We start from the raw sequence: 20,409 nt of genomic DNA, 5'->3' as shown, positions 1-20,409 counted from the left end.
GGCATGAAACATTTGCAAATTGCCACTGGCATTGAATGCATTGTGTAGACAAGCAACTTTTGCATAAATTTAACTTTTGCAAATCTTGGCTCCATGCGAAATTTGCAAAAGTTTCATGCATGTTAAAATTTCTAGTTCTACAGTACTACAACATGAGTTTCATCCCATTTGCATTCATTTGCTGTTGCTGGATAGGACATGAACAAACATGATGTCTTGTAAATGAAACTCTTTCTCAAGTTGTGTGTAGCATTTAGATACATATATTAAACTTGAAAACTGACCACTACACATATTAATTGTCACTTGAATATACAGTGTACATTGTATACTGTACATATAATTTTTCTGCTGGAAGATAAGAACTCTTTTGTGAACTTCTGAACTTTTGTTAGCATTTCATTGCATCAGTATTATAGACAATGGGTGTAACATAATTTTGATTGTGTAAGTAAATGGCATCATCTTAGTGATGAGCATGTAGTGTGTGAAATCCTTGCATGAAAAATAGTAATTTATCAACACTGACATACATATTCCACTGATTGAACCGTTCATTTACTTGATAAATCTGGACATTGGTTGGTGGTAATGAGTTCTCATATAGGCAGGCACATTACTAATTTATTTCAAATATTGCGCCATGAAAGAATGCCATCTACTGGCATCACAACCACTTACCAGTAATCCAAGACTTTGATATCGCTGAATACTTAAGGTGCTCAAATATACACCAAGCTGTTTTCATATACTTCAGCTGAAACTGTAACTATTGCATTGTACAAGTACAGACTGCAAACCCTGCACTTATTGCACCATCACCCTCCCCCATTAAACCATTGCAGATGACCAGTGGAGATCATCGACTTTAACACACATGTTTAATAATGAATTAAACTGAGTACCAAAAGACCCTTTATCAAAATGTCCAAACGACATATAATTCAAAAGATTATTTCACTTTATGATACTAGTGTTTACTGTTATAGGTCTTTGGGTGAACACAGTCATGAATAAATACACATCTTCAAAAATTTAAGTACAAAATGCAGCTTTGTCTTCTTAAAACACCAAAATACATTGAATTCTACAATCTACTCTAGTCAAAGCTCATTGCACAGAACCTGCACTCAATTGTGCAACAAATACCTAATAGTCTCAGGACACACATCTCCAGACCTACATCTTGCCAAAGATTTTCACGTTTCTTCAAAAACCTATTTCATAAAACCGTACTTGGTTACAATTTGCCAATATTCTGTGGAAGTACATGTATTGCACATACACCTCTGGCCTTTAAAGACCTTATTCTGTGAGCTCAACTCGAACGTGATTGGCCAATTTCCTACTAAGACACTTTTTGTGCATCTTTTCCCTCCAATCACAGCCCTCCTTGTATTGACAAAAATTGCACTTCCATGCCTCCTCCACATCCACGCCAGTTGGCTCCCTTCGACCATCCCAGAATTCACTGAAGTGATCCAACCGATCTTTCAGCCACACAGGATCAAACTCGTACTCGCTGACGAAAAACGGCGCCTCGTCCTTTTGCGATGAGTACTCCACAGAGACGGAGTCAATTTTGGCCAGGAACGGGAATCGCTCCAAGACTGCGGATACGATGTCACCGACGGTGGTTGCGACAAGGTTCACAGTGAGCGAGTGAGCAATGATGTCATCATGGAGAGGTTTATCAGGGTCCAGTTTGAGTGCGTCCATAATGCTGTCTTTCCTTAGCAAGCCGCATACTGCCTCGTCAAAGAGCTCCTTGTACACCATGACCTGGGAATTTGTAGGATTAGAAACTGGTGTCATTGTTGATGACGGAACATCAAACTGCAACAATATGTCATTCACATCAGTAATTTCAAATTAATATGATATGAAGAGCATCTGTCAATTCATTGTTGAGTGAATTAAAGAGCACCATCATTGGGCCTAGCAAAGTTCAGATTTCAACTGAGAGGAAAAAAAAAAAAAAAAGTTGAATAGCCTTGGAGGGACCCAGGACACACGATGGGTTTTTATTTCATGTTCTCTCTCGCTATTTTCTCTCTCTCTCTACTTACTACATGTACTCTATTTTGCATTTCGTATATATCCACTCTTACAACTCTAACTCCTACTAAAGTCCCGTTTTAACAGAGTCTTTGAAACCAGAGTTACTGTGACAATGTCCGGGCAATTTTTTTTTTTTTTTACCCTGCCTGTTAAAATGGTCCATGCAAAATTTTACGCAGATGTTGTGACTTTTGCCAAATTCTGCTCTAGACAGCTTGGTAAACCAGCTCATGATCCTGGCATTGCCCTGATATTACCGCGGCAACACTTCTGTTTCGATGCTCTTGTGATAACAAATACAGTGCACTCCCGTTACAACGAACACGGTTATAACGAAGTAAATCTTCTGGTCCCAAAATTATCGCCATTAAAGTCTATGGTACAAAATTCGTTTATATCGAACACGGTTATAGCGAAATTTCCGTTATAACGAAGTCTTTTCCGAGCGCCACAGACAAAGAAAAACAAAAGAAATGTGCTCCGTTATAACGAAATGCGAATTGCTTTCGAAAATACGTAGTGGAACAAGCATCTATAGCGTCTCTGCATGGGTGAACGCTTGACACCACTGTGTGTTCGCTCCTTGTGTCACGCATAGTTTCTGAGGGGAACTTGCGTTTGCTATTGTAATACAGTTATCCCATCACATTTCACATAGCTTTCCAGTGTATGATGAGTGTTCCGCAAACAGAATATGATTTATACACGTGGTTTCCTTGTTTTCGTTATACATATATTGTATTTGTTCGGTTATAACGAAATTTCTTTATACGAAAGAAAACTGCCGGTCCCGAGCATTTCGTTATAACGGGAGTGCACTGTAGTCTCATACACACAGAATGACACAAACCGTGCCAATAATGTGCATAGATTAAAACATAGCCCCTTCGCGCATTAGCAGGTAGTTTGTCATGGAAACATGCACAGAGGTTTTTGATGTGTGTCTCTTATTAAAGACGGTACCCCTCACTCTCTCCTGTGGTTTTGTTGCCCAAGGTGAGAAACTTTGTTCTCTGGGCGTTGTCCCTACATTGTTGGTGTAAGGTCTGTTGAAACAGGGTGCAACAATCAATAACTTGGAAAGGAAGAAACAACTCACCTGTAGTTTGTCCTTGTTTCTCTGTGCTAATGAGGGAATACTCCTGGTATTTGCCCTTGTTTTGAACTCCACAATCTCCAGCTGGCCTTGACTATTGTATCTCACCTCGTCTATCACACCCACTTTGGCATTTCATGAAATGAAGACAGGAACGGGCAATGATAAATGGAGGTTTAAAAACACTGGGCAGAAATGGGTGGCTGCATCTTATGGGATACATACTGGATCAAATTTATGATAAATCATCTAAATGAGTGTAATAACGACACACGGATGCATTTCATCTCTTTCTATCGCTAGTACTGTAAAAGTGGACATTTTCGCAAAGTTAAAATTTTCACACATTTTGCGCAACCAGAAAGTACTGCGAAAATAAAAGTACGCAAATATTTTTACTTGCCATACGTTCCTGTGCGTGATGTATTGAGTCTGCGGAATCGTAAACATGTGAAATCCTCCTTACCTGGCCAAGCGCGAAAAATAAGTCGCGCAAAAATATCCACATTTACAGTATTTATACAGTTTCTAAGGGTTTCATTGTATATATGTATATGAAAACTATCACTGTCATAAACAACTATTTTGAAAACAGAAGAAAACAAAATTGGATGGGGTATGTTATTAGTATATGCAATCTGATATATGTAATACAGTGCACTCCCATTATAACGAACACCATTATAATGAAATTTCGTTATAACGAAGTAAATCTTCTGGTCCCAAAATAATCACCATAAAAGTCTATGGTAAAAGATTCGCTTATAACGAACACGGTTATAGCAAAATTTCCATAATAACAAAGTCTTTTCCGAGCGCCATAGACAAAGAAAAACAAAATAAATTTGCTCCGTTATAACGAAATGCGAATTGCTTTCGAAAATTTGTAGCGGAACAAGCATTTTATAGCTTCTCTGCATGGGTGAACACTTCACACCACTGTGTGTTCGCTCTTTGTGTCACGCACAGTTTCTGAGGGGAACTTGCGTTTATTATTGTGATACAGTTATCCCATCACATTTCACATAGCTTTCCAGTGTATGATGAGTATTCAGCAAACAGAATATGATATATATACGTGGTTTTCTTGTTTTCGTTACATATTGTATTTGTTCGGTTATAACGAAATTTCGTTATAATGAAAGAAAACTGCCGGTCCCGAGCATTTCGTTATAACGGGAGTGCACTGTATAATATATATATATATGATTGTTGCAAAATCTCACCACAAATGGTCCATTCTGGAAAGGTCTGCCACAGATGGGGATCTCCCTGACGATGCATCTGGATGCCACACCCCCTCCACCTCCACCTCCTCCCCCTCCTCCTCCTCGTATTAACTGATTCACAGAGATGAAGAGATTGAGAAACTTGATGGCCCACTTGTCCTCTCTGGTCTTGGCCTTGACTTTCTTGATTGTGTGAACCTCAAGCTCTGTATGTGAAATAATTACAATCAATGATAGAAACTATTGTAATCTCAATTCATTGTTGCAATTTATTCTGGTAAGTAAAGACAATTGCTGGTGTGTTTTCTATGCTGCTCAGCACAATAACATCCTTACACTAATTGTCAATATGCACCGATTGAGAGGGCTTGGGAGTTACAGCTCAGTGGATGGCCAAATAAAGGCTATCCAATAGATTGTTCACTTAAATGTCATATGAGATATCAATTGACATTTGTGTGTTAGATATGTTAATTGTAAAATATTTTGAATATGTGGATTCGCATCCCAATGGAATCCCATTTTCTGTTTCAATTTTTCAAGAATAAGATATGTGCATTCTCAAATTGTGAGCCTCCATGGCTCTGATCAAAATCTTCAAAGTATAAATTACCACTGACTGTAAATGCATTCACCTGTCTATGCTTGTGTTTTTTGGATGGATACAACATTACAAAATATTTTGATACATTTCCAGTTGCTAATTACAACTTACAAGACTGTAACAGTATTTCACACATTTTGATACTTGGAGCTGGAGTAATCTACAACACATCACCTTATTCCTCTTTACTTTACTTTACTTTACTTTAATCCATCGATGCTAGTACAATGTAGGTCTGGGCCTGTTCATCGATCGATTGGTAGTCATTTGAATCAATCTTTCAATTACGAGTGGTTCTATGGCAAGGTGTGTGTGTGGAGAGGGAGGATCCTCTCCCGAATTCCCACCACAGTATTCTACACCTGGAGTGTTGGTCAGTGCTACAACATTTTGTTGTAATACAGGGGAGGAAATGAAATTTGTTGATTACACATAGGTCTGCAAACTTTTAAAGGTGAAAAGTGATATTTTATTCTTTTAAGTTTATGTTATGAAAAAAGAACAACACCTCACACTTTTTTATAAGAATTTAATGTAACTAGATATATGAATTAAGTCAGTATACATGCAGTATACTAGTCAGTGCAAAATGCTTGAACTTGTGAAATAATTTGCACTGGACACACCTCTCTTCAGATGAATATTTGATCCAACTTTCATGGTCTCAACTTTAATGGCTTCCATTTTTATTGCTTCTTGGCGATCTGCAGTGTCGAGGAATGCCAGAACTAGTTGGCCTTCTGGAGAACTATCGTAGACCATCTTTCTTTCACACCAAGCCTGAGAAGTCAGATCGGTTACAGAGAGGTAAGTTCCCTTCAGCAACTGGAGTGGAGTCTTGTCCGGATCCCCCTTCCATAAGAACGAAAAGTCATCGACTACCTCCACATCAGCGTTTGATTCCAGTGGATGCTGGTCTGTCCTGTTTCTTCCTGGCGCAAGAGGTGATGATTCATTGTCATTGGCCAGCTTTTCGCCATGCTCTGTATTTTCAAGATTGTCCATTAGTTGGTGGAGGTACGGTTCCTCGTCGTCGCAGTCATGCCAGTCATTGCCAAAACTTTCGTCTCCTTGGGCACTGGAGGTGTTCCCGGCTGCATGGCTATGGGCGTTTCTTTGAACAGAGTTAGCTACAACAGCGGGGTTGTTGAGAGCTGCACCGTTATCAGACGCCTGGCCGACCGCGGCCGCGGCAGCCTCCTCACTGGTCGAGTTTTCCGTGGCCGTACCCTTGGTTTCCATTTGTGCACACCTTTCTTGTTCTGATGTTGGTTGGCTCTGTTCTTCTGCAGCTCACGCTCGCGATCTCGGTTGACAGGAGAATAACGGGAGTTTCCGTAGGTGGTTCACTTACCTGCGACATTTCCCCTTTTCTTCATAAACACTTTTTTCTAATACTACAATATTTTACCGTAGAATATGAAAGTTTCACAGTCTGTCAACAACCACGACTGGACCGCACTCTTATAACGCGTTGCTGGCGCAGCCTTTCGTAACCAGTGGCAGGTGAGTAAAAAAAGCTTGCGTAACTCCCGCGCTGGATCTCCGGTATAGTCTTTCTTCAGACCAAATTGTATTTACCATTTGAAGTGGGCTCATGAATAACTTTCAAGATTGCAATCACAATCGTAAAAAAAAAAAAAAAACAACCCACTAAATATGAAATCAAATATTTGTTTATATATAGAGTGAGAATGATATTTTGAAATTACACAATTATGTTATCTTTGAAATTAGTAGTTTGTAGTGCATCAGCAATACAGCCTGATATAACGGCTACGGAGTGGTAGATAAAGCTGAGCATGTGCGCACATGTTTACGGCGATTTTTCCCCCCTTGATGCACATGTAGTGCGTGTACAAGTACTGAATACCAGTGTACGTGTTGGGTGAATATGCACACTTATCAACATGCATGCAGTGCTTGAAGGCATATATCTGTACCTGATCTGTACTTGAGCTGTCAAGTTGAGCAGGGAACATTATGATTCAATTTCGAAACACAACATCTCTGGTTATTTGGGCATTGTACTCCATTTAAGCTCTACCGTAGAACATGGACGACGGGTTTCGTGTGGTTTCCAAGAAAAACAAGAGGCGAAATAGGCATCCCCGCGGCGCTGCCTATCCGAGAGTTGATCCGCAGCAAGCAGCAGCGAGTGCCCGCCATGGAGACCTTGACAACATTGATGCAACCACTCTGTCATATAAAATCAAGAGTTGTGTGTGAGCATTTCCTGCAAGGCATTTTAATACTGTAATTTTTTTTTTCATAGCTATCATTTCAATGAAAATAATTGCGTATGAGAGTTTAAAGGGACAGTACAGCAGTAGGGCCTACTGGTTGAGGTGGGGATTCATGTTTTTTAAACATTCCTAAGTGAGATATTTGCTTATGAGAAACCTCTTTATGAAATATGAAAGAGCATGTAATTTCAAGAAGGATTCAACATTTAGGCCTATTTGATGAAAATTGGTTTTCAAATGGCTGAGAGTGAGATATCCAAAAATGTGATAATAATAAAAGGCGACAGGCCACGCCTTAATTAGGATCTCTTTGTTTCACCTTGTTTTGGGATATCTCAGCCATTTCAAAACCGATTTTCATCAAATAAACTTTTGATACCCCTTCGAATTGCATGCTCTTTGACATCTCATAGAGTGGTTTCTGAATATCTCACAAAACGTTAAAAGCTTAATCCTCAACCAGAACTGTACACACCCTTTAAAAATGTAAGTAGACTCTAACGTTCTAGGCCCAAGCTAGCCCGACCAGACGCTGTTAGTACGCTGTGCAAATATAGCTACTGTAGCAGCTGTCGCGCTACTTACGGCTTATGCCGAAAGGGTGGGTTGGGTGGTGGCGCGTCGCGTTAATGGGAACACCACCCTTCGTCCAAAGCCCCCCCCCCCCCCCCCGGTTTTGCCGAAAGGGTGCGTTGGGAGCGTTGGATCGCGTCGCGTTGACTGGAACCCCACCCTTCGTCCAAATCCCCCCCGGTTTTGCCGAAAGGGTGCGTTGGTACTTTTTCTCTTTTTCTCATGTAACCCTATAAAGCCCAAGCTATTTTGATGTTATTTTTTGATGTTTCATCGTCACATTTGGCACATGGGTAGAGCAACTCATAGTCTACATGACCACATACTTGATTTTTTTTCATGGTGACACATAGAGGGCGCTATTTACCATAATATAAAGAAATACATAGGAAATATGCTAAAAACATGATTTTTCTGTATAATTTCTTTATCCCCAGTATGTCTTATCATAGACCAATATTTTTCATATTTGCCACAAATGATCTGCAAGTCAAAGCTCATTAGTTTTTATGGTTGAAATTTCTCAAGGTCACTACATGGGGGCGCTATTCATAACAAAATAAAGAAATACATTATGAGACCTGTGATGTATTGTTAGGGATAGGTACATGCATAGTTATCATATTTCATAGTCCAATAATATCGGAATTTTAAGTTTGCAGATTGATAATGTGATAAACAAATGATATTAGAGGTATAACTTGGGTGGAGGAATCAAAATGACACAAAATAGAATGGCAATCTTTGGAAAATACTGTTATTTTCAAGTATCTCTACTATAGCTACTGTTTTATGGCATTGTCACAGAAAAACAAAGGAAATAATAGGAAAAACATTTCAGGGCGATAATTACTTCACATTTTGCTCCTTCAGCAAATTTCAGCCAACAAACGCCCATTTTATACATTATAATATGGTTAATTGGAATTGGAACAGAAAAATATGCAAAATCTGACTGACATGGTTGTCAGTTTTATTGTTGCCATGGCAACCAGCAATATCAAATATAGCTAAACTTTATATCAAAATGTTGGGAATAAGATTTTTTGGAAATAAGATTTTTGGAAAAGTCACCAAATTTGGTTAAAACTGGATTAAGGGCGAAGGAGTGCCGAATGAAAATCTGGTAGGGGGCACAATGTGCCCCCCCCCCCCCCCCCCTTGGGCTTTATAGGGTTAAAAGACAAGTTTTGTATTAAACAACAAATAGCAATTAGACCAAACAGTAATTGGACGAAATGATGACTAGACCAACTGGTATATATCAGACCAACTGATATTTAACAGTCTATTAGACCAACTGGCTGTAGACCAAGTTGTAATAGAGTGTAAACCGATCCGGACGATAGCCTCTTTGAAATGGTTGTTTGAAGGTTAAATATAAATTCAAAACGCGTCTTTTAATATTACATGAGAAAAAGTACCAACGCACCCTTTCGGCAAAACCGGGGGGGCTTTGGACGAAGGGTGGGGTTCCAGTCAACGCGACGCGACCCAACGCTCCCAACGCACCCTTTCGGCAAAACCGGGGGGGCTTTGGACGAAGGGTGGTGTTCCCATTAACGCGACGCGCCACCACCCAACCCACCCTTTCGGCACAAGCCCTACTTACAGCGACTGGGCTGTGTATAGTTAGGCCCAAGCCAAGTCACGTCAGTATTGTCACTGTCACTAAGTAGTTATAATCTTATGGTATTTTGTTGACAATTGCCATTTAAAGTAATTTTAAGCAGAAACAAGTGTATGGTGGATCACAAATTAATGTCGGAATGAAATACGTACACAGTGCTAATCTATAACCCAGTAGATTGAGACTTTGTATGTGATATAGGCCTATAGACAGAAAGATCCGTCTGTTTGGAGGAGTCTTATTTTTTTTATGTTATCGCTCTCCTCCGTATAGGAGGGGATCCGTGAAGCCAGACGCAGTCTCCGCAGAACATTTCCCTGACGACCAGATACAGACTAATCTTTTGGTCAAGCCTATATAGCGTCTATGCCAACACTAAACAGTAATGACAATGTTACTTGCTAGATGTTGATTGTTAGTCTACTACTACAATAGGAATTGGGATTAGTAGGAGGTTTTGAGGATCATTGAGGGGTATCCTGAGATTTACCCATTTTCATTTACATCCCAAATTTCATTTTTGAAATGAGTCCTGTCTTCTTGTAAATGGGAAGTTGTCACTGCCCAGAGGGTTTGCATTTCCACATTGGTCATCTCGGTCATAGAAGAATAGACCTCTATAGCTGGTGGAGTAGAAAGAGAAAGATCCGTCTGTCCGGAGGAGTCTTTTATTTTTTTGAAGTTATAGCTCTCCTCGGTATAGGAGGGGATCCTTGAAGCCAGACGCAGTCTCTGCGGAATATTTCCCTGAGGACCAGATACAGACCGATCTTTCGGTCAAGTGGAGTGTGTGCTGTTAATAGTAAATGATGTAAGGTCTTAGACTTTGTCAAATACTGTTTAGGCTCCCTAGAGGAAACCTCACATCTAGGCTCAACAATTTTTTTTTTTTTTTTTTTTCGTTTTGGTGGCCCAGTCGTCACCAAAATCTTTTCTTAAATAGTAGTGGCCCGACATCTATTTCTGATGGCCCGCACCACCAGACTACTGCTAATATCAAGCTTTGTCAACATGTTGTTCAGTGTACTAAGTAGGCTCCCAGAGGTTTAAATAATTTAATCCTCATCTGGCAAATGCCTTATCTGATCCTGAAGATTTGTGCTGATATGATATTATTAGGAGTGAAAAAGATAATCTAGCTGTTCACTTTTAGTTGTAGTAATTACGGCACAAAATGAAATATATCATGTTTCACTCTGGGAAATCTGCTCATGATGGGGACTCCGTCTCACAAGGCACTCTCTCCCTCATGAGCACCTTTTGAGCTGGAATACTTATGAGGCTCCCTCCCCGCAGTGCTCATGAAGCCTCCTCTTCACTTCTCATCCATCTCACATCTGATATAAATGGTCATATTAAAGTTCTCACTGTGATTTTTTTTTTGTTACACACACATGTCCACTCTCCATGATGAGAAAAAAATTCTGTTTTGACAAATATTGAGTTTAAATCAAAACAGATAGATTTTTTCTTTTTCTCACCATGGAGGGTGGACATGTGTATGTAACAAAAAATCACTGTGAGAACTTGTGACCATAAAATATCAGATGTTAGATGGATGAGAGGTGAAGAGGAGACCTCGTGAGCACTGCGGGGAGGGAGCCTCTAGAGTTCCCCAGAGGTGCTCATGAGGGGTAGAGTGCCTTGTGAGGCGGAGCCCCCCTCACGAGTGGATTTCCCGGACTGGTGTTAACACAAGATCTGCATTTGAATTTGAATAAAGAATAAAAAGACTAATTGTTGGCTAATTTTGGTGGTTTTGTGTTTCATCGTTGACTTTCCAGGAATGATCTCCAGATTAGCAGTTTCTTCAGGGACTTCCAAGGTGAGAAGTTTGTATTCACCCTCAGTGGAAATTATTTTGATCACATGGTATTTCTGCAGATCAGCCAATGGAATCTATTCTAATACATGTATTTTGATGATTCAAGCCTTCCACAAGATGTGTAGTTAATTTTTATGTCATTTCATGTTTGTAGCTGAAGCCCTTATATATTCACATGGAATATTCTACACCTACTCCTGTTGAGTAGATAGATTTGAAGAAGTATTTGTCAAGGCAATGTATTTCAATCATCAAGGACATAATATAGACTTGCAGAAAGCCAAGTAGTGTAAGATCTTCCTTAACAAGCATCCAGGAGTGCATAGTTGGAAGTCTACAATCTCTCAAACAATCTAACATTTCTTTGATGTACACTGTATGTGGTTGTACTTTTTAAACACATGAAAATTCCATTACTTTCTTACTTTGTAGAGATATATCTCATGTTACTCCATATATTTCATAATGAACTTGGAGTAAATTACACTGGACAATGATTAGTTAAAAAAAGGAAAGATATATTTTGCAATGACCTCTCTCAACCAAATGAAAAAAGGTACAATCTGCCACTCAAGTTATGACTCTTATGACTTAGGAATATTGTATTTAAGTGGTTATGTAAAAGCACATTACAGTAAGTAATATCAGTTACTTATTTGTTTTGGGTTTTTTTTTTTTTTCTGTTGATAGAGTGCTGGAAACGTCTTGTGCACCTGCAGACTTTTGACCAATCAAAAGAAGATGCTGCTGCCTCCTGTCACCAAATTAGTCGCACAGCTTTGGAAACACCAGACTGTCAGTCAGGACAGACCCCAGATGTCATTCACGGGTCGAACGCCGTGGAAATGAGCAATAGTGAATCAGGATCAGCTGTGGGACGGAGCAGGTCCTTGAGAAGAATTGAGGGCATTGTTTGCTATGGACTGGGTAACTTTTCATCCTGCGTCACGGCTAGATATCAGCTGTCCCTCCTCATACTGATGGAATCCATGGTAAGATGATCCAGTGCGTTGTAGTGAAAAGCATGAATTTCAAAATTTTCTCCCCCCCCCCTTCTAAAAACTAACTAGCAGTGCACCACTGTTATAACCAGACAGTAAGATGCTTACTTTCCGTACAACCGAACAGTAGACTGTATGTAAAGATACATCTAGATGATAATTTAGGGACCTGAATTTTTACTTTGTTGTTACAAGAATTTCGTTATAACCATGAATATTCTGTATGTACAGGTTTAACTGTAGATAAATTTGACACAGTGCGCTCACTTACAAAGTAAAAACATCCAGTTTGTGACCATGATGTTAATGTGGTTTTCCTCTTTCAGTTAGGACTCTGAAACATAGAAGTGCTGTCATCTAACGTACCAGTCATTCCTTGTTCAGCTCAAGTGAACTTTAGTCTTCATCATATCTCATCTGATGTTCATATGTGGTTGCAACTAAATTACTATTTTCATGAGGAAACTGTCAGATCACATAACTTTCTTCATTTTCAACTGTAACCATTCTTTTTGTTCATTTTTAATCGCTTTGTGTTGGAAGTTAGCTCAACACGGAGTGATAATTTAGATCAAGTGATGTCAGTAGTTCGAAATGTATGTAATTCTCAATTTAAATGATGTGTCTCCTAATGTCGGCAATTCTTGTACATCATTTGCAGATACCTGGGGTAAAATGCAGCTTGTATGACCCCAACTTTACAGAGGTGGAAAAGGAGGTTATTCGAGATCTCGGCTTTTCATGTATTGACCATAATGAGGTACTTAAAGACTTTATCTTTTTCATAGATTGATGTTGTTTCTTTGTGGTAGAAATAAGAAAATCCACTATTCAGATCCAGGCAAATGCCAAAAAACAAAAACAAAAACAAAACAAAACAAACAACAACAACAAACTAACTCTTCTTGTTGTATGTACCTTATTAATGCTGTTTACTGACCATTAAGGGCCTAACCTAGTAAAATTTTTTTTTTTTTTAATCTGCTCTTTGAAGTGAAAGGTGAAGTGAAGGGAGGAACTTATATGCTTGAATCAAGACCATCCCCCTCACTGGACCTCTACTGTATATCCTGTATGTGGGACAGAGTGTCTTGCCTTAAACTAAAGAGCATGGCATCTTGACACGCAAGACTTTTTATCTTGACTGAAATTTAAACTGTTTGGCTGTAAGGCAGGGCAGGCATGTTGCTGAAGAAGCCAACCTGCCACTGTCCATGAAGAAGTACATGATGTCGAAATGATGTTGTATATCCAATGAAAGGATATATATATATTTTTAAAAAGTCAAAATACCATGGGTTTAGGATAGAATCAGTTTGATGAAGTACACTGTATTGCAAATGGGAGAGGATGAGGTGACACTTTGGTTTTGTTGTAGGATGAAGTCTTGAAAATGTTCACGGTAATTTTCAAGGGATGGAGTTGTTGAAATGTGCCCTTCTGTTGAGAAGTTTTTGTTCTCCTTTGTTTTCAGGAGGGAAAACGCCAAGTGGTGGTACCGACTCTCTTTTACATGCCTCATTGTGGTAAGCCACTCTATAACAACCTGTTGTGGGCCAACTGGGGTTTGAGGTTAGCGTCACTCATCATACTCGGCAACAGCTTCAACAATTTTGGCCAAAGGTGAGTAACCTTTTTGGATTAAATGTACTGTCTTTGAAAGAGACAAATGGATATTTGAAGCCTTCAAGCAAGGCAAGTGAATTTGCTTTTAATGTTAGTATTCATTGCTATGTATTCACATAGCATTAAACATTTACACTGCAATTACAGTCAAATATACCCATGCCACTACAGTGATAAAGACCTAGCCCTACATTTTTCCGTATTTAAAGATTTTTTGTTATCATCTTCAAGTGAAACCCCAAGGCATGCAGTGTTTGGGGAAATTCAAGACTGTGCCATACTCATTTTGATTTTGAAAGTCTCTGCAGAGGACTTTATGTACCGCTGTAAATATTAAAACATTGGGGTTTATCACCAATACTACACAGACTACTTTCATGAGGATAATATCAGAGAGTTCATGTATTGAGACAGGATTGCATTTCTTTCAATAAATGTGATAGGAAGCATTCAGCAGCAAATACTAGATCACAAAAGACTACATGTTGAATGTTCCATGTTTTTTGCTGAATGCTGTTTTATCATCAATTTCCAAGCAATTTTACTTACAACCCGTAATTTACTTCTTTTTCTGCAGATTTACCTCAAAACAACTTCATGAAGAAGTGCCTTACATACAAAAGGTAACTCATTATGATTTTATTTTTTGTTTTTGTTGTGTTCTTCTTATTGTTATTGTTATACTTATTGTCATTATTTTTATTGTTAGAACAGTATTAGTATCATACCAGTGTAGGTAATGGTTATGTTGTTACTGTCATGTATTGTTACTATTATCATTGCAGTTGGCACTGTAATGCACATATTGATGTCACTTTTGTGTTTGCAATTTCACAAGCAACAATCTGGGCCACCAGGTTATACACAAACTATTTGTCAACTAGAAAGACACTTAGAGAGTGCAGACCTCTGCCAAGCAGCTTATTTCCACCCATAAAGTGATTTCCAACCTATATTTTAGTCCTTCATATCAAGTGCATTATAAATGTAAATTAGATTCCTTGACTACCAAAACATACCCTTACTGCTCATCAGCTGTAGCTGCTGTGGCCATACTTTCTGGCCAACAGTGCAATGGCTGTGAGGGTTGCCAAAGCAAGCCCGCCATCTGGTGTTGATGACGGAGCTTCTAGGGTTGGGTAATTACCCGGGACCCTTCCCCTGGCCCTAATCCCAATCCTAAACCTGAACCTAATCCTAACCCTTACCCAAACTCTAACCCTAAACCCAACCCAAACTGTAAGCCTAAACCTAACCCTAACCCTAATCTTTTCTCTAACCTTACCACTAACCAGTATTTAGCCAGGGGGTAATTGTCCTCAGGGAGCAATTGCCCTGATACGATGATGGACCCTACCAGTGATAGAGAATCCTTAAAAAAAAAATGGAAGAAAAAAAATTGTGGGTCCAAATGGTGATGCAGATCACTACCGCAATTTATTCATCTGTTCCTTGTGTTATTATCAAAATCTCTATGGGAGGATGCACAGGTGTGATGTCTCACTTGGTAACCTAAACCATCCCTTCTCCTCTTCTTCCTCATTTGCTTTCTCCTCCTTTTCCTCCTCCTCCTCCTCCTCCTCCTCCTTCTCCTCTTCCTCTTCCTTCTCCTCCTCCTCATCCTCCTCCCTACTCTCTTTCCCTCAGGTCCTTCCTTACCACCAGGAGGTCGCAGTCAAAAACTCCTTCCAGTTTACAGACATCTTCAATGACCTAGCCATCCATGCCTTTCCCCCTGATGCACTGGGCCGCGCTCCAGCCAACCTGTGGACAGACTGCCGTGAGCCATGCTATGATCACATGGACAGTGTGGAAATCATTCTGGACTCAAGTAGGAGATGACACGAGCCGTAAAACGTTGCGGTGGTCTCACTTCCCTTGGACTCTGCGTACAAGTGATTGTTGAAAAGTGCTGCAGAAAGGGGCTTTGTTCCCCATTGCTTATTAAAAATTGTGATGGATGTACTAAAAGAGATACTGTTTTTTAAGAATAGTTTTTGCTGTACAGTGCACTCCCGTTATAATGAAATGCTCGGGACTGGCAGTGCTCTTTGGTTATAACGAAATTTCGTTATAACCGAACAAACACAATATATAACAAAAACAAGGAAACCACGCATAGTATTATATTCTGTTTGTTGAATACTCATCGTACACTGGAAAGCAATGTGAAATGGGATGGTACCTTTTTTATTTCGTTTACATATTACATTTAAAACTGTGCGTGACACACGGAGCAAACACATGGTGATGTGAAGCGTTTTCCCATGCAGAGACGCTACAAAAATGCTTGTTCCGCTACGTATTTTCGAAAGCGATCTGCATTTCGTTATAACGAAACACATTTCTTTTGTTTTTCTTTGTCAGTGGGGCTCGGAAAAGACTTCGTTATAACAAAAATTTCGCTATAACCGTGTTCGTTATAAGCGAATTTTGTACCATAAACTTTAATGGCGATAATTTTGGGACCAGAAGTTTTACTTCGTTATAACAAAATTTCATTATAATCTTGTTCGTTGTAACGGGAGTGCACTGTATTCTGTTTTCAAAATAAGATATGTTGTGACGACTTGATCATGCAGGACATGGGCTTTTTGGGCTGCATTTGAAGCAGAACCTTTTCATCTGGGTGGCTTAAAATCATGGTGAAAATGTAAGTAAATATGAATGTAATGGGGGGTGGTCACATTTTGTAGCAACAGGGTTGTGCACTAACACACTACCACATACAGGCTATAGATGTCCCAACCAAAGAAAATGAACTCTATGATGTACATATGTAGTGTGTGTTACGTTCATTTTTCTGATGTCATCATCTTGATACAGTACGCTGGTGTACCACTTTGCTTTTGAGTGCTCTTTGTTACAGTACAATACGATGCGGCACTGTACGCTTTTTTAGTTCATCAAGGAGTGGTCCACTTTTGGCATTGTAGGATATAGTGCTGTGCACTTTATGAGTGTTCAAGCGCTCCTCTGGCACAGGTATGGTATGCTTCAGGAGAGTGGTTGAACACATCCATGGTTTAGATATTCCCTGAATTGACTTGTAATGATAGCATGCATTTTGAGAGGTGTGGGTAGAGTATCAAGATTGGCTATCTTCTTGAAGGAAGTCTGATTTGTTTCACATCCAGTGCAATATATTTCAAGAAACTCCTGGCAAACTGCAGAAGGATTCTTTCGTTAGACCAATTCTTTGAATCTTGTAATCAGCAAAGCAAGTATGGGAAATAAAGACAATTTTTGAGTTAAATATATATACCTGCTATATTTCATTTTATGTGAACTGAAATGTCTCCAGACTGCAGATTATTTCTCATACATATGATATATACAATTTGCAATTGATGAAAAATTGAAAGTTCATGTACACGTGTCACATGTTTTGATACAGAAATTTGAGGTTATCTCAAGATATCATTTGTCCTCATATATTATGCATTTCAATTATTGAATATAAGTATGCTGTATTCATCTGGAAAGCCATTTGGCGTAAAATTTAGTGAAAACTGGGAGGAACAGAGAGATAGAACTTATAGAGATTCGCATTGAAGCTATGCTCATACGCGTACCAAATACTCCACTGAAAATGGACACACACACACACACACACATTTCTCAATAGGCATACATGTGGCATGGTACTATTTAATGTACAGTACCTTACACAAGACAAGAAGTCTCACTGAGATTTAGAAAATGTGAATATTTTTTGTCCCCGCCGAACGAGTTCGAGCAGGGGACTATGGAACGGGCTCCGTACGTGTGTGTGTCCGTGTGTCCGTCCGTCTGTGCGTCCGTGTGTGATCAAAATGTTCAAGTTGCTACTTCTCTGTCATTTATGAGCCAATTTTGATTCTGTTTGCTTTATATGATAGCACTACATGGGAGCTTTGAAACTTCTACACAGAATTTCAGTTGTGACCTTTGACCTTGACCTTTGACCTATATTGTACATTTTGCTTCAAAATGCTACTCCTTTGCCATTTCTAACCCATTTCAATTCCGTTTGCTTTATGTGATAGCACTAGGTGAGGGCTTCAAAACTTCTACACAGATTTTTGACCTTTGACTTTGACCTTTGACCTTGATTTTTGACCTATATTGTACATTGGCTACAAAATGCTACTCCTTCGCCATTTCTAACCCGATTTCGATTCCGTTTGCTTTATGTAATGGCACTAGGTGAGGGCTTCAAAACTTCTGCACAGAATTTTGACCTTTGACTTCTTTGACCTTTGACCTTGATTTTTGACCTGTATTGTACATTTTGCTACAAAATGCTACTCCTTCGCCATTTCTAACCCGATTTCGATTCCGTTTGCTTTATGCGATGGCACTAGGTGAGGGCTTCAAAACTTCTACACAGAATTTTGACCTTTGACTTCTTTGACCTTTGACCTTGATTTTTGACCTGCATTGTACATTTTGCTACAAAATGCTACTCCTTTGCCATTTCTAACCCAATTTCACTTCCGTTTGCTTTATGTGATGGCACTAGGTGAGGACTTCAAAACTTCTGCACAGAATTTTGACCTTTGACTTCTTTGACCTTTGACCTTGATTTTTTACCTATATTGTACACTGGCTACAAAATGCTACTCCTTCGCCATTTCTAACCCGATTTTGATTCCGTTTGCTTTTTGTGATGGCACTAGGTGAGGGCTTCAAAACTTCTACACAGAATTTTGACCTTTGACTTCTTTGACCTTTGACCTTGATTTTTTACCGATATTGTACATTTTGCTACAAAATGCTACTTCTGGCGGGGACATATTTTACGCACCGCGTAATTTCTGCTTTTCCTTGTTATTTCTGTATCTCTAAAATTTGTGCAGATTTATAGGTATAGCGTGTGGTATGTGTGTGTGAATGTGTGTGTGTGTGTGTGTGTGTGTGTGTGTCTGTCTGTCTGTTAGAGCATACAGTGTATTTGTATTTTGGTATTTTGAGCATGGGCGAAAGTATTGATGTTTTGTATGTGTCATGTGTGATACTACAGTCAACCTCGCCCAAGTCGACCTACACAAGTGAAAAAAAAAATGGCTACATCAAGGGAAAATTTTACCCTGGATGGATATAAAAACCAAAAAGGTGTTAGTTCTATTGGGCACATCAAAATTCATGTTAGTGAAAGGTTTTTTTAACCAGTTCCTTTGGAATCAACATGGGCGAGGTTGACTGTATGTGTAGGTGTGTGCAGAAGACATACACATTGTACATCTCGGATCCTTTGCGGAACAAGATCACAGTCGGGGAAATAAAGCACTTGTCACACACATTCCTGTTCGTGTTCTGGCAATATGATATATATTTACATATAAATACATAGTGTTAAATAAAAATCACACATTGTTCATTAGTCTTGTCTTCCATGCTCATCCCATAGTACATGTACTGCCATCTGATCAACTTGCCCCACATTGCCCAAGAATGCCCACAGTGTTTTACATCCATTACACCAGAGCATAACACCAATTGAAAGCAAAGATAAAAAGCAGCATCTATTCCTTTACGGCTTGACACCGGTAAGCCAAAGCTTCCGAGCCAACCTGAAGACTTTTTAAACTTTCATGACTTATTCTTGGGTTAATGATTCTTGTGCTTGAGGCAATACATCTTATCACATCTGCAATCATGTAAAATCTGTCAGGCTGTGGCACAGAAATTCAGTGAAATTTTCCAATTTTCCCACTAAATTACAACTACAAAACAGTAATGTCAGCTTTACTTGCATTGCTAGAAAACAGGATATTATTTCCATCCTGGCATATCTCGAGCAGGATAGTTGCATTTTTCTCTTAACACTTAGAATGATATAAGTCTGATATTCACTTCTTAAAACTCGGCTCAGATAACATAAAGAAGTTTGCTGAAATGAGCAAATATACACAAAAATGATAACTACCACCCTGCATAGCTGATGTATTCTTTTAAAATAATTCTGACCATGAATTCACCAACATCTCCAGTGAGGTATACAGTACAAGTAAACACACACAAACTGCGAGGTCAAGAAACTTTTTCTTTACAGCCCACTGCACACTGCTCACCTTTGGGTCAAGTTTGGTTGTCATAATGACCTTTGCCAAAAAGTGCACTCATGTCACCATAGCTGATTTAATCTGGTACAGGACACATGTAGGGTACATGTACCAATCACAGTTCATCACATTACTATGAATTGTGACAATTTCTATCGTGATTTTCTGGAAGGTGTGAACACTGCCTTGCGAATGCATCAGTTTACTTGATGTACTAAAATTTGGGGGCATGACTCCTGTGCACACATCAATGACAGCCAACCAAAATGGTTGGCTGAACCCTGGTTGATGCTTGCTTGTCCTTGCACCAACTTACATGGGCAAGTTGTGTGGGCAAAAGAGAATTGAAAGGAGTTATGTGGAATTGAAAACTTGTTTCCAAGAATACAGGTCAGAAATGTTCACATTGAAAACGGGTCAGAGTAACTGTCTACTTTGGGGTTGGGTGTAAGAAAGTAATACACTTTGTTG

The 20,409-nt window shown here is 39.2% G+C and overlaps 2 protein-coding genes across 2 annotated transcripts; one reads left to right on the top strand and one right to left on the bottom strand.

The window, feature by feature from the left end:
• Positions 1–1,305: 1,305 nt before the first annotated feature.
• LOC140227911 (exonuclease V-like) lies at positions 1,306–6,232 on the bottom strand. The gene is made up of 4 exons (XM_072308293.1): positions 5,617–6,232; positions 4,374–4,592; positions 3,161–3,282; positions 1,306–1,782 (listed from the first exon to the last, which is right to left on the bottom strand). The coding sequence occupies exons 1-4, from the start codon at positions 6,230–6,232 to the stop codon at positions 1,306–1,308; spliced, it is 1,434 nt and encodes a 477-aa protein (XP_072164394.1).
• Positions 6,233–6,939: 707 nt separating this feature from the next.
• LOC140227301 (SRR1-like protein) lies at positions 6,940–17,145 on the top strand. The gene is made up of 7 exons (XM_072307723.1): positions 6,940–7,215; positions 11,224–11,264; positions 11,955–12,256; positions 12,927–13,025; positions 13,740–13,888; positions 14,469–14,514; positions 15,539–17,145. The coding sequence occupies exons 1-7, from the start codon at positions 7,046–7,048 to the stop codon at positions 15,731–15,733; spliced, it is 1,002 nt and encodes a 333-aa protein (XP_072163824.1). The 5' UTR covers positions 6,940–7,045; the 3' UTR covers positions 15,734–17,145.
• Positions 17,146–20,409: the final 3,264 nt, after the last annotated feature.

Source organism: Diadema setosum, chromosome 4 (assembly GCF_964275005.1).
Source record: "Diadema setosum chromosome 4, eeDiaSeto1, whole genome shotgun sequence".
NCBI classification, from domain to species: Eukaryota; Metazoa; Echinodermata; class Echinoidea; order Diadematoida; family Diadematidae; genus Diadema; species Diadema setosum.
This window is presented reverse-complemented; position numbering and strand designations above follow the sequence as displayed.

Bases quoted from the DNA above. Each gene is read 5' to 3' on its own strand.
- LOC140227911 (XM_072308293.1), bottom strand. From the start codon at position 6,232: ATGGAAACCAAGGGTACGGCCACGGAAAACTCGACCAGTGAGGAGGCT. The intron at 3,283-4,373 runs GCAACAATCATA...GAAATGCCAAAG, and splicing joins ACCATTTGTGGTGAGATTTT to TGGGTGTGATAGACGAGGTG. The intron at 1,783-3,160 runs GTGAGTTGTTTC...ACAAATTCCCAG, and splicing joins GAAACAAGGACAAACTACAG to GTCATGGTGTACAAGGAGCT.
- LOC140227301 (XM_072307723.1), top strand. From the start codon at position 7,046: ATGGACGACGGGTTTCGTGTGGTTTCCAAGAAAAACAAGAGGCGAAAT. The intron at 7,216-11,223 runs GTGAGCATTTCC...TTGACTTTCCAG, and splicing joins TATAAAATCAAGAGTTGTGT to GAATGATCTCCAGATTAGCA. The intron at 12,257-12,926 runs GTAAGATGATCC...CATCATTTGCAG, and splicing joins TCATACTGATGGAATCCATG to ATACCTGGGGTAAAATGCAG.